The following is a 14,312-nucleotide window of genomic DNA, read 5'->3' on the forward strand; positions in this document are numbered from 1 at the left end:
GTGAAGAGGTTGGGAAGAAGAGGTAGCGGCATGGGAGGCTGATCTGACAAAACAAGGAGGCCCGAAAAAAAACACTGTCTCAGGCACGCCAGGGCAATCAGGACGACCCTGGCTTGATGCACCTTGAGCTTGGCAATGACCTAGGGAATGATTGGGACAGGAGGGAAGACATATAAGAGAGTCGACTGCCAGCTGTAGTGGAAGTGTAGAGCCTGGGCTGAGACCCTCCCCGAGAGCAGAATAGGTGACACTCTTTGTTTTCCCTCGTTGCAAATAAATCGATCATGGGGATGCCCCATGCTGCAAAAACAATCTGAAGGACACTCCTTTAAGGGACCATTCGTGGCTCTGGGAAAAAAACCTGCTGAGACACTCGGCAAGATGGCTCTGCACCCCTGGCAAGTGGACAGCTACCAGGGTGATGTTTTCTTTGACGCAGAACTGCCATAGGTTGATTGCTCTGCCTAGAGCCAATCTGGAGTGGGCTCCCCTTTGTTTGTTCACATAGTACAGTGTGGTGGTATTATTGGTGAGTAAGTGAACCACTGAATGCCTGATGTGGTCCTGGAAGGCACGACATGCATTGTAGATAGCCAGAAGCCCCAATACATTGATGTGGAACAAGGCTTCCTGTTCCAACCACAGGCCCTACACCCTCAACAAGTCCAAATGCGCCCCCCAACCCAGAAGGGATGAATGTTAATCACTGATTTGATCGGGGAGGGCCAAGTGAAAGGAACTCCTTGGCACAAGTTGCACAGGGACTCCCACCAGTGCAGGGACTCCAGGACCAGTGGAGGAAGGTGAATCAACCAGTCCAGAGATGCAGGGCTGGGCGGTAAACTGTCCTGAGCCACATCACAAGAGGGTGAAGACGCAACCTGGCAAACTAGACCACCTGGGTGCAACTGGACAGATGGCCCAACAGGCTCAAACACACGCAAACTGTCATGGAAGGTTGCGATTGTAGACGGAGACACATTTGTTGAATTGCCAGGAAGCAGTCGCTCAGCAAGAACACCCTCAACTTTGTGGAATCTAACAGAGCCCCAGTGAACTCCATTTGTTGAGTGGGAGCCAAGGTTGACTTAGTGGTGTTTAGAATGAGTTCCAATCGGTTGAGTAAATGGTATGCGGTGTTAACATGGGCAAGAACCTCCTCTCTGGAACTGCCCCTTAGCAACTGGTAATCAAGGTAGGGGAAGATGTGGATTCCCTTCCTCCAGAGGTATGCCATGACCAATGCCATATATTTGGTGAAAACTCGGGGGGGGGGGGGGGGGGGCAGGGGGAAGGAGAAGGGGAAGAGAGCCGAATGAGATAACTATGTACTGAAAATGGCATTCTCCTACTAAGAAGCAAAGAAACTTCCTGTGACTTGGTAGAATGGCCACATGAAAATAAGCATCCTGAAGAGCAGCAAACCAGTCACTCTAAGACAGAGGAGGGCAGATAGCTAAGAGTGTGACCATGTGGAACCTCACATATCTGATTAATTTGTTGAGTCCACAAAGGTTGAGGATGGGCCTCATCCTGCCCTTGGATTTTGGTATCAGGAAGTACCAGGAGTAGAAACCATGACGCTGGGGTTTTCGCGGAACTTCCTCCACCGTTCCCAACATTAGCAGACAGCCGACCGGCTCGAAGAGCAGCATCTCATGAGAGGGGTCCCTGAAGAGTGAGGCTGGTGCGTGGAGAGAAATTGGTTGGTATAGCCCGATCTTACAGCTGGGTCATAGACACACTGTCAGAGGTAATTGAGACCCAGGCATTATAAAACCAGACCAGCCTGTCCCCAATGGAACAGGGGGTGGGAGGCAATGAGAGTGGAAGAAGAAGAACTGGAACGGTGCTCTGGACCAATGAGTCAAAATGGGCGCTTAACAGGTGCAAAAGGAGGGCGAACAGCCCAGCCAGGCCCTGAGCTCAAGTGCTTCCTCTTGTGAGACCTTTCCCTCTTCCTAGATTAGTCTCACTGTCTCGAGGAGAAGGGCTGACAAAAGGATGCTGTGGTCTGTACAGTTGTTGTTGCTGTGCCCCGTAGTGGTGTCTCTGCATGGGCAGCATATGCACCCCCAAAGACCTTACGGTAGCCCTGGAATCCTTAAAGGAAAGCAGGGTTTCAATCTTGTCTGAAAACAAGGCTCTGCCATCAAAAGGCAAGTCTTCGATTGTTTGCTGGACATCCAGAGCAATCCCTGAGTTTTGGAGACAGGAAGCCCTCCTCATAGTAATCACCAAGGCCATCACTTTGGTTGAGGTGTCCACAATATCAAGGGCGGATTGCAAAGAAATCTTGGCCATCAAGCAGTCTTCGGTGACAAACACACAAGATTCATCACAAGACACTTCAGGCAACTGCTCCTCAAATTTGGCCATAGTCAACCAATTGAGAAAGTCATATTTGGACAATAAAGCTTGCTGGTTCACAATCCTCATCTGTAACCATTAGGAGGTGCATACCTTTCTGCCCAAAAGGTCCAAACGCTTAGTCTCTCTGTCTTTGGACGTGGACTTGAACCTGTCCTGCCATGACCACCAGGGAGTTTGGGGCCAGATGGGAATAGACCCCCTTGTATGCCTGAACAGCCACAAAATAGCGCTTCTCCAAGCACTTGACCACTGGCGGTAACGAAGCCGGTGTACCTCAAAGAGCACTCACAGGTTTGAGGAGCACCTCATTAATTGGGGGGCCACTGCAGACACCAGCTTCGCGAAGTCTTTGACCAGCAGCGATGACGGGACCAAAAGGCACAGTAAGTCCGCTACAGCCTGGTATGCTGACATCACAGACACGGTCAGTACTGGCATCCCTCCAGTCAGTACTGGACTCTAAATAGATGCCTGGAGGCCAGAACTGGAGTCAACAGTACAGGGTTTCTCCCCTTCCTGCCCTGTACCAAAAGGAGAAACAGATGTACACATGCCATCCTGCGGACCAGGACTGGTCCCATGCCAGGGAAGGCAGAAGAATTCCCCTTGGACAACTCTTCTTTGGTGCCAACAACGGAGAACGATTCCTGTGCCTCTTCGGAGAGGTCACTACCCCAGAACAAGATGCAGCAGCACTTTCTGAGCCCCAGGGCAATCTGCGGCCCGAGATAGTCCCCTGTGTGGGCTCAAGCCACGTGGCTTGTTCAAGCAGGTGCTGTTTGAGGCAAAGGACCTGCACCACCTGAGTCCTCCTCTTGAACCATCTACAGATGAACAGCGCTCCTTAAGATGGGCTTTGCCAAGGCAGAGCAAGCACTGTGTGTGGGGTCACTGTTGGGAAACGCTACTCCACACGAAGGACAATGCTTAAACCTGGGGAGGGCATCGGGGGGGGGGGGGGGGCACAGCCACTAATACTCTCTATTTTTTTTTTATTAAAACTAACTCTTAACTATGTACAATAAGCTACACAAAAAAGATGAATGTAAGGTTGTGAAAACCACCACCACACGAGCTCTGACTCCAGACGATGGGTGATGAGAAGGAACTGAAGGGGGCTGGGGCGGTGCCATCTCATATCGCCGGATGCTGCCCCTCTAATGGTTCTGCTAGGCAAAAGTCTCCGGCTCCAGCATTTGGGGTGCGCACACACCTACTTGGAATATATGTCTTCAGCTACTCAAAGAAGAAATGTACCTAGTGGGATTTTCAAACATGCCTATTAGGTCAAATATAGATCCACTAGGTGCCCATCTGCATCTTTAGGTGCCCAAATATCTTTGATAATCTGACCCTAACTCTCTAATGACAATAGATGCTACAAAGTAAAGCCGTGTTGCATTGTATGCTTAATCCCCGAGAGGTGAAGTTGGTTCTAGGGAACAAAGCAAGGTTTGGAAAACAAAAATACCCTCTCACATCTTCATCTATATTCCCAAATGGAAACCTTTGTTCAGTGGCAAATTCATTTGGCTGAGAATTCCCTCCCTTCCACAACCACCCTACAGACCTTTGATCTCTTCTGTACTTTATTTGTGCTTCAGACCAACACTGAAAATGACTGTGGGAGTTAATGAGGGCACCCCTGCTGTTTGTATTGTATAGATACTGCATAAAGAGTGGGTACATTGAACTCGAACAGTAATTAAAACACATATTATTTAGCATGGCCAGAATGGACACACCCCACCAGATGAATATTTTAATGTCAGGGATTCTCAGTCCTCTTCGGAGAGAGAACCACATCTTAACAGTGAGAACATCTCCTGGATTTCCCCTTATGCAAGCTCTCCTCTCACTGACAACTGAATAACATACTCAATAGCAAGGAAAAGTAATGATAGGAAAGTAGTTCATGTGTTTTAAGCTTTTTCTCAAGGTGATCTAACAACTTGGAACTAGGAGGAGATGGCAGCACCACACAACCACCACACAACTGTGGTCTGCTAGGACGTGTTCCAGGGAGCCGTTTGAGGTATGTCACACATGGAGGTGACACAGCCAGCGTCCCTTTAAAAATGGAAGTTGAAAGTTCAGACTGAAGCAGTGCAGCACTCTTTAAATGAATTCTTTGCTATTTCCTGCTGACTCTACCTTGCAAAGCTTGACTTTAAAAGACATATAGGCTCATGACTAAGCTGGGACCAATTATTTCCTCTCTTAGCTTTGGCAAGAACAGATGAGTATGGCTTTATTTACACAGGGAGCAGTACAAGAATGAGGCAGATGGGAACACAACTAATCCGCCCAATTTTCCAAAGTCGCTAATTAATTTGGATGCCTCAATAGTTAGGTAATCAGTTGAAGTGAACAGGAGCTTATCATAGAATATCAGAGTTGGAAGGGACCTCAAGAGGTCATCTAGTCCAACCCCCTGCTCAAAGCAGGACCAATTCCCAGCTAAATCATCCCAGCCAGGACTTTGTCAAGCCGGGCCTTAAAAACCTCCAAGGAAGGAGACTCCACCACCTCCCTAGGTAACGCATTCCAGTGTTTCACCACCCTCCTAGTGAAATAGTTTTTCCTGATATCCAACCTGGACCTCCCCCACTGCAACTTGAGACCATTGCTCCTTGTTCTGTCGTCTGCCACCACTGAGAACAGCCGAGCTCCATCCTCTTTGGAACCCCCCTTCAGGTAGTTGAAGGCTGCTATCAAATCCCCCCCTCATTCTTCTCTTCTGGAGACTAAACAATCCCAGTTCCCTCAGCCTCTCCTCATAAGTCATGTGCTCCAGACCCCTAATCATTTTTGTTGCCCTCCGCTGGACTCTTTGGGAATGTAACGCCTCTGAAAATCAGAACTGTTAGTATTTCAAGTTGGGCATCCTACAATTAGTGGACAATTTCAAAAAGAGAATGACAGTTAAAAGTAACAGAAGACAGAGAACACTTACTGTTAATGTCATGCGATTCCAAGTAGAAGCAGTGATAGGATCATGGACGTAGCTCCTTCGAGTAGATAGCTCAGATGCACTCAAGCTACTTTGGGTCCTTCGGAATTCTAATTCAGGGGTATTCCAAGAATTAATAGTGGCCCTGGACTTTCTTGAATTCTGCTCAAGTAAATGTATTCTTGCATTGGCCCCTTCCGTTTCAGAGAGGTCTGTAGATGACTTGCATGCCTTTGTACGAGTTGAAGCTGTATTTTTTTCCACTTTGATCTGAGAGTCTTCCAAAGATTGTAATCCCCGCCTTGTCCTCCAAGAACTTCTCAGAGTGATGTGTTTTGTCTCTGGTGAATCTGCTTCTAAAGACCCATGGCTTTTCCAGTGGATTGATTCTAAGGATGGCTCACAATTGTTCTTCTCAATGAGTTCAGAAGGTTTTATCATAATACTGCTTCTTGAGATTAGTGTTTCCGTCCTGTTTCTCAGAGCTAAATCCCCAATTTTATCTGCCTCAGATAATTTCAGAGCAGCATCACTCTTATTAATTGAGATATCAAAGGGTGTGCTGATGTTGTTTGTTATGGTTGATAGCTCATTTGGAGTGACTCGAATATTGCTGGTAGAAGTATGTCTTTCCTTTGCGGCTTCATTTGTGTTGGTCCTTGTGTTGGCTGGCTCAGAGGGGAAGATTGTTATGCTGCTTGTCATTTTATTTGTCACAGTTTTAAAGAGAGATTTCTGTTTTTGAGAGTATTCCTCAGACCCAGCCCCTCCCATTACTTCTTTCATGTCCTTTTCAATTATTACAGGTTTAATGATGGCTTTTGATCTCAAAGCTTCTCTAGGGCTGAATGACCTTCTGGATTTCAATCCTACGCTGGCGGCATCTGCAGATGTCTTTATGGATTTGGGGGGGTCATCTTCATTTCCAGTATTTTTATCATTTTCAAAGAGAGATGCTCTGAGAACTCCTCTGGAGCTTGAGAATTCTCTGGAACTGGGTTTCTTTCTCGTCTCCAGTTCTGATTCAGTGGCAGCATTGGTGCTTTTACCAATCTCCTCATCTGTACTAAGTTTTTCATGGCTAGCTGGTTTGATGGCTTTGGATCTCAAAGAGTCAGATTTTATGCCAACATTTGTCTGACCTGTAACTGATGGTGCAGATTGGTCCATTCCTTCCTTACCTTGAATTGTGAGAATCTGTAAGATGTCTTCTTGACTTCTTGAGCTGTTTGAATACTTTATTAAAGTTGGAGGCTTTGTATTTTCATGAAAAGTGTCTGTAAATTCTCTTTCTTGGGAGTTTATTGTTCGTTTAGATTTCCCTTCTGGGGACTGTCTGTGAGATAAAACAGAGACTGTTGCTGCTTCTGCTTTAGAGCTGGTGGATTCAGCTGCTAACATCTGAGAAGAGATATGGTTTCTATATGATGAAGCTGTTTCATTGGATGGTGCATGGTTACTTTTCATAAAGGGTATCTCTACACATAGATCAGACATCTCTGCTTGGCTTGTTTTCATCTTTTCAGTCAAAGATACAGTCATTTCTCCTTTGCTTGATTTTTCATCAGAGTTACCTTGGCAAACATCACTAAATATTTGAGATGGCTTTTCAACTTTGGTCTTCAGTCCACTTTCATTCCCAGGTTTGGAAGATGCTTTCCAAGATTTGTGCTCATGTGCAGCCGGTGGGTATCGACTCAGCACAGATGGCTGCTCTCTCGATTTCTTCACTTCATTTTGTGGAGCACCACTATCTTTCTGCATAGATAAATATGTAGCAACTGCTGATTTGTCTTCCATTCTTTTTGTATCAGTAATCACAGTGTCTAGTAGAGCAGATGTACTAGATGCCTTTACTGTTCTCCTAGTAATTAAACTTGGACTGGGAACTTGCTTGCTACTTGTGGTATAACTGTCATTATTGGAAGAGAATTCTCTGTTCCGTGTCCTTTCTCGTCTATGTTGAGGTGAAAGCTCCCGTGACTTGTGTTTTGAAATTGCCGGCTCAGCTGTGATACCTCTGTATTTAGGTCTGTCATGTCTAATTCTGCTGGGGAAGCTCATTTCTTCACTTTCCACCTCACCATTCTCCATATCCTTTTGTTTCTTTATTTGAATTTTAATTTCTTCCAATTGACCAGTCAGGAGCTTGTTTTTATTCTGTTCACTCAGATAACTATCTTGCAGGTCATTATTTTTGGCTTTCATTTTTTTAAGTTCTTCTTCTAAAGATTCAAAATGTTTAATTTGAGTTTTAAGTTTCTCAATTTCCTGGTTGAGATCTTTCACTTTGTTGTCTTCTTGATTTTTATTCTTTTGATTTTCTGCTTTATTTCTGGTTTCATTTTCTACATGCTTTAGGTAATCCAAGCTTCCCTTTCTTCTGGTTTCTTTAGAGGGCAATGCAGAGGTCAAGTCATCTTCAATTCTCAGGTCATTTCTATCCAGAAGACTATTTGATGATCTTTCTAGCAGGTTTGATGCATTTCTAGTTTGATCTGCCCTATTTAGTTTGTTGTTTTGTTCTAGTTTTTGTGTTAGCTCCTGGATTAATTTTTCATTCTGCTTTTCTCTTTCATTGAAGTGTTTTCTTTCACTAGCAAAGCTCAGTGTTAAAGATTTCAGCTTTTCTAACTCACTTACTAAACTATGTTCAGTTTTATCCAGTCTGTCTTCAGATGCTTCAAGTTCTTTTACTTTCATCCTAAGTATTTCCAACTCTGTAGATATTTTTTTGGTCAAATTTTTTTCTTCATTAAGGCTCAGACACAGCTGAGTACAATCATTCTTGCTCCTGCCGAAAGCTTCCTCCAGTTTTTCCAGTTCTGCCATTCTCTTCTGAAGCTGTTCAATTTCTGATTTAAGTTCTTGAGTGAGACTTTCCTCCTCCTCCAGTTTTTCCTTCATCAACTGACAGAGCTCTTCAGCTTTTTTTATTTCTTCATCCTTGCCTTCAATTTTCAGCACTCTTTTTCTCAGAGCTTCTACGTCAGCCAGCATGCTAGAATTGCTGCCTTCTGCCTGGATAACCTTGTCCTGAAGGTCAAGAAGCTCATCCTCTGCTTTCTGGAGATTTTTTGTTGCTTCTTCCAGTTCATCAAGACGACGGCCAAAGCTCTGTAACTTGAATCGAAGGTGGCGATTTGAAGTCTCCTTATAACCTGTAAATTCTGCCATTTTTATTTTTTGTTCTTGGGTTCAATTTTCTTCAGTTTGGATCAAAGGAGTGATTTTAAACATGTCAGTTTCTCCTTGAATCCTGCAGCTTCTTTGACAGAGACAATTTTAGCCTGAAAGAAGAAAACAAAGTGAATACAGGAAGGTAGGAAATGTTTCTTTTGTATAATCTCTTCTTTCATTAAACATGTTTCTGAACGCTATAATTCAGAGCATAAGGAGTGATACAGTGGAAAAGATCAGTGGTCCATTTAGTCTAGTAATACAGTGTACTGTCTCCAACAGTATCCCACCACTGGTTGGTGGGAGAAATGAATACCCTCCTAAGCTCAGTTAGGCAGACAGTATGTATGTGTATCCTAGAGTGACCAGATAGCAAGTGTGAAAAATTGGGACGGGGGTGGGGGAGTAATAGGAGCCCATATTAAAAAAGTCCCAAATATCGGGACTGTCCCTATAAAATCGGGATATCTGGTCACCCTAGTGCAGGAGCCGGCAACCTTTCAGAAGTGGTGTGCCGAGTCTTCATTTATTCACTCTAATTTAAGGTTTCGTGTGCCAGTAATACATTTTAACGTTTTTAGAAGGTCTCTTTCTATAAGTCTATAATATATAACTAAACTATTGTTGTATGTAAAGTAAATAAGGTTTTTAAAATGTGTAAGAAGCTTCATTTAAAATTAAATTAAAATGTAGAGCCCCCCAGACCGGAGGCCAGGACCCAGGCAGTGTGAGTGCCACTGAAAATCAGCTCACGTGCCGCCTTCGGCATGTGTGCTATAGGTTGCCTACCCTAGTGTATCCACCCAGCGCCCCTCCAAGATTGATTAGTGCTCTTTGTGTGCGTGCGTGTGTGATGCATGCTCCTCTGTGACTGGTTAGTTGTGTGCATATGCACACATTATGGATCCCTGCACAAAACTATTACATTAGCAGATACCTCACTTCAGAGAAATGTGCATCTCTCAGGCAAACTCTTATCAGACAGAGAATCACTGACCATAAACTAGAGATGGAAACTGGAAGACACGAAGTACATAAAAAGAGGAATGATCACCACAACAGAGGAGAGGCTAAAGTAACTAGTGTGACAAAGTTCCTCGTCTACCTTTGTGGGTCCTGCGCTTATTGGTGGATTTTGCTAGCCTCAGAGATCTTCCTGTGTTGGATCAGGAGTTGGGAGGTTTTGGGGGGAACCCGGGCCCGCCCTCTACTCTGGGTTCCAGCCCAGGACCCTGTGGATTGCAGCTGTCTATAGTGCCTCCTGTAACAGCTGCATGACAGCTACAACTCCCTGGGCTACTTCCCCGTGGCCTCCTCCAAACACCTTCTTTATCCTCACAACAGGACCTTCCTCCTGGTGTCTGATAATGCTTGTACTCCTCAGTCCTCCAGCAGCACACCCTCTCATTCTCAGCTCCTTGCGCCTCTTGCTTCCAGCTCCTCACACGCGCATCACAAACTGAAGAGAGCTCCCTTTTAAACCCAGGTACCCTGATTAGCCTGCCTTAATTGATTCTAGCAGCTTCTTGATTGGCTGCAGGTGTTCTAATCAGCCTGTCTGCCTTAATTGTTTCCAGAAAGTTCCTGATTGTTCTGGAACCTTCCCTGTTACCTTACCCAGGGAAAGGGGACCTACTTAACCTGGGGCTAATATATATGCCTTCTATCACTCTTCTGTAGCCCTCTGGCCTGACCCTGTCACACATATCCCCCACCTCTGCTCAACACCATGGGGTTGGGCAACTTGGTACGTCAGGCAGTGTACCCGTGACAAGCCATCTGCATTGCCATGGTGGCATCCAGCCCGGTGTTGTATGGTGAATTGGACAGGTTGTAGGGACAGGAACCATCTGGTCACCCTTGCGTTCTTCTCTTTATTTCGCTGCATCCACTGCATTGCTGCATGGTGGGTCACAAGGGTAAACCGTTGTCCCAGAAGGTAATAACGTAGTGTTTCCATGGCCCATTTCACAGCGAGGCACTCTCTCTCAACCACGGAATACTTTTGCTCTCTCAGGAGGAGTTTCCTGCTGAGGTAGAGGATTGGGTGTTCTTCATCTCCAACCATCTGTGATGGGACAGCTCCCAATCCTACTTCAGATGCATCTGTTTGTAAAATGAATTCTTTGTTGAAGTCTGGGGCTATAAGCACGGGGTTACTGCAGAGGGCTGTCCGTAGATCCATGAATGCTTTCTCTGCGGCATCTGTCCACTTCACCATGTCTGGACCCCCGGCTTTTATCAGGTCTGTCAGAGGACTTGCTCTGGTAGCAAAATGGGGACTAAATCGTGAGTAGTACCCCACTACACCCAGGAATGCCTGAACTTGCTTTTTCCGATACGGCCGGGCCCAATTTTGGATAGCCTCTAGTTTGTTTAGTTGGGGCATGGTCAAGCCCCTTCTTACAATGTAGCCAAGGTATTTAGCCTCGGCTAGCCCTATAGTACACTTGGCTGGGCTGGCTGTGAGGCCAGCCCGTCTTAGCGTGTCCAGAACCGCTTCCACCTTTTCCAAGTGGGTTTCCCAGTCGGGGGTGTGAATAATCACATCATCCAGGTATGCCGCTGCATAACCGGTATGGGGCCGTAGGAGCTTGTCCATAAGACGCCGGAAGGTGGCAGGTGCCCCATGCAGTCCAAAAGGAAGAACAGTATATTGAAACAGACCCTCTGGGGTACAGAATGCCACCTTTTCTTTCGCATCTTTGGCAAGGGGAATCTGCTAGTATCCCTTTGTTAAATCAAGGGTGGTCAAAAATCGGGCATTGCCCAGGCGGTCAACTAACTCATCGACACGGGGTATGCATCAAATTTGGATCTCTCATTCAGCCGGCGAAAATCATTACAAAACCTAGTGGTGCCATTGGGTTTGGGCACCAACACAATCGGGCTTGACCACTGACTGTGGGACTCTTCAATGACTCCCAGCTCCAACATCCTTTTTACCTCTGCCTTGATCTCCTCCCTTTTTGCCGCTGGGACCCGATAGGGCCTTAAAGTTACCTTTGCCCCAGGGTCTGTGATAATGTGGTGATATGCTTCGGTGGTCCGACCTGGTTTGGTTGAAAACACGTCCTGGTATCGGTTGATCATCTCAGTTACCTCCTTCTTCTGGTTTGGTGTCAGATAAGTGGATATTCTGATCTGCTCCTGCATGTTATTTCCCTGGATCGGGGTCTCTTGGGCCACTACACACGCCTCTCGCTGGTGCCAAGGCTTTAAGAGGTTAATGTGATAAATCTGTTCTTGTTTTCAGCGTCCTAGCTGCCGCACCTTGTAGGTTACTTCCCCCATGGGTTCAACCACCTCATAGGGCCCCTGCAATTGGGCCAAAAGCTTGCTTTCTGCCATGGGACCAACACCATCACCAGATCCCCTGGTTGGAACTGTCGCACTTTTGCCTGGCGATTGTTCGCTGGGCCTCCTGCGCCTTTTCCAAATGTTCCTGTACAATAGGGTTGACCCGGGCTATCCGGTCTCGCATCTGCATTACATGCTCTATTATATTTCTCCCCTCATTGGGTTCCTCTTCCCAGATTTCTTTTGCGATATCTAGTATGCCACGGGGGTGGCGTCCATATAATAACTCAAAGGGGGAAAACCTAGTTGAGGCCTGAGGTACCTCCCGGATTGCAAACATAAGGTAGGGTAGTAGGGTGTCCCAATCCTTCCCGTCCCGACTTACCACTTTCCTTATCATTGCCTTGAGGGTTCGGTTAAACTTTTCTACCAGCCCATCGGTCTGCGGATGATAGACTGAAGTTCTCAAGGTATGTATATGGAGCAGCGTACAGAGGTCCTTCATTAGCTTCGACATAAAGGGGGTACCTTGGCCTGTTAATATCTCCTTTGGTAGCCCCACTCGAGCAAAGATCCTCACCAACTCCTTAGCTATCGTTTTAGAGGCCGTGTTCCGCAGGGGGACGGCTTCTCGGTAGCGAGTAGCATAATCCAGAATGACAAGTATATATTGGTGGCTGTCTTCTCCAGGGGTCCCACTAGGTTCATGGCTATTCGCTCGAAAGGGATAGGAAGGGGTACCAAAGGTGCCCTCAAGTGGGGACGGTAACTGTGCAGCTGACACTCCAGGCAGGACGCACAGTACCTCCCCACTTCTTCATGTACACCGGGCCAGAAGAATCGTCCCTGGACCCGTGCCAGGGTCTTTTCTACCCCCAAAGGCCCCCCAAAAAGAGGACTATGGGCAAGATTTAATACAGCATTCTGGTGTTTTTGAGGTACTAGGATCTGCTGTACCTTCTGCCCCTGTACTGGTGCAACCCGGTATAAGAGATTCTTCTTCATTATGAAGTAGGGTCCTGGTCCCTGGGTTTTCCCTTCCACGGGACCCCATCTATTTCGGTCACCTCCTTCCTAATGTTGTCGTACCTTGGGTCTTCAGCCTGGTCCCGTCCAAAATTTCCTCTCCTGGGGCTAATCTGCCTAAGATCCAGGGGGCCAGTTTCTGTTGCCTCTACTGGTTCAGAGGAATTAGGGTGTGGGTCAGACTTAGCTGCCCTCCTTTCCCTTTTCTACTTTCTACCCTGTCTGGAAATGGAAAACGAATCTGGGGATATTTCAGAGAAGACTGGGGATTGACAGTCTACTGTGGATGCCTCACTAACTTCAGGGTTCCCCACTTTCTCCAGTCCTCCTACTGGGAGTAAGTCTCCAAACCCTGGGAAGTCCCTCCCTATGAGCACCGGGTATGGGAGTTTAGGGACTACACCTGCTGCTACCTCAGTAGTGTTCCCCTGGATTTCAATTTTTACTGGGATGGTCGGGTAATAACTAACTGTCCCATGGACGCATGTTAGCCCCGTACGTTTAGCCTGCAGCAGCTGACTACGCTTCACAAACTTCCCTGAGATAAGCGTGATAGCACTCCCCGAATCAACCAGTGCTGTGGTCTCCACCCCATTTAGTTTCACTGGTCTGGTGTACATATGTGGGGTTAGTGAGACCCCCACAAGGTGGATTAGGGAGCATGGATCTGCCCAGTTCCCCAGGTTACACTGCATAGGCTCCTCAGCATTGGGACACTGTGCAGCTATGTGTCCCCACTCCCCGCAGGCATAACATCTGTATCGGGCCTTAGGCATTCCCTGGTCTCTTGGTTTGGGCAGTCTAACATCCCGATCCTCTTCTCCCTCAGTGCTCCAACTCTTTGTGGCTTCAGGTGGGCCTTCAGCCCCTCTCTTTTTCCACCTGGACTCTCCTGGTGGCCCAGTCACCCGAGCTCTAGGGCTTGGTGCTGCTAGTTTAACCCGGGGTGCCTCTTCCTTAACTGGTCGGGTAAGCTCCCTCGCCGTCCTTCGCCCCTCTACCAGTGCGACAACTTCATCATAGGTGGAGGGTTCGTTCTGGTTTACCCAGGCATGAAGGTCTGGCGGTAGCCCCCTCACGTATTGGTCGATGACCAGAACCTCTGCTTTCAGCTGGGGGTAGTCTGCCGCAGCCTCTTCAGACAGATCATAGTAGGCCTTCTGGGCCTCCCCACACAGGAATGGGGCGAGGATGCCAGACCACTGATCTCGAGGCCAGGCCTCCCGTAGGGCTGTCCTCTCAAAGGCCAGAAGGTATGCCTCTACATCATCCTTCCACGTCATTTTCTGCAGCCAATGGCTGGCCCGTATGATCTGCGTCCTATCACGGCCACAGTTCAGCTCTGTAAGGGTCTTTACCTGGTTTACCAGTTTCCGCAACATAGCTCGGTCTTGAGCAGCCTGGTCCATCAGCAGGCGATTAGTCTCTTGCTGCAGCCGCACTGCCTCCTGTTGGGCAGCTGCCTGGACACGGGTAGCCT

General features: G+C 47.1%; 1 protein-coding gene across 7 annotated transcripts in view; it reads right to left on the reverse strand.

The window, feature by feature from the left end:
* The window catches only part of LUZP1 (leucine zipper protein 1), a 65,288-nt gene that overhangs the window by 16,918 nt on the left and 34,058 nt on the right, over positions 1-14,312 (reverse strand). For 6 of the 7 annotated variants that reach the window (XM_065577210.1, XM_065577211.1, XM_065577209.1 and 3 more), the window contains one exon: positions 5,330-8,616. In XM_065577210.1, coding sequence (XP_065433282.1) covers positions 5,330-8,503 — 3,174 coding nt within the window. In that variant the 5' untranslated portion in view covers positions 8,504-8,616. Of the gene's footprint in view, positions 1-3,507; positions 3,631-5,329; positions 8,617-14,312 lie in introns of those variants that run through there. The other variant, XM_065577215.1, reaches the window with a different exon arrangement.

The sequence above is a fragment of the Chrysemys picta genome, chromosome 23, assembly GCF_011386835.1.
Source record: "Chrysemys picta bellii isolate R12L10 chromosome 23, ASM1138683v2, whole genome shotgun sequence".
NCBI lineage: Eukaryota > Metazoa > Chordata > Testudines > Emydidae > Chrysemys > Chrysemys picta.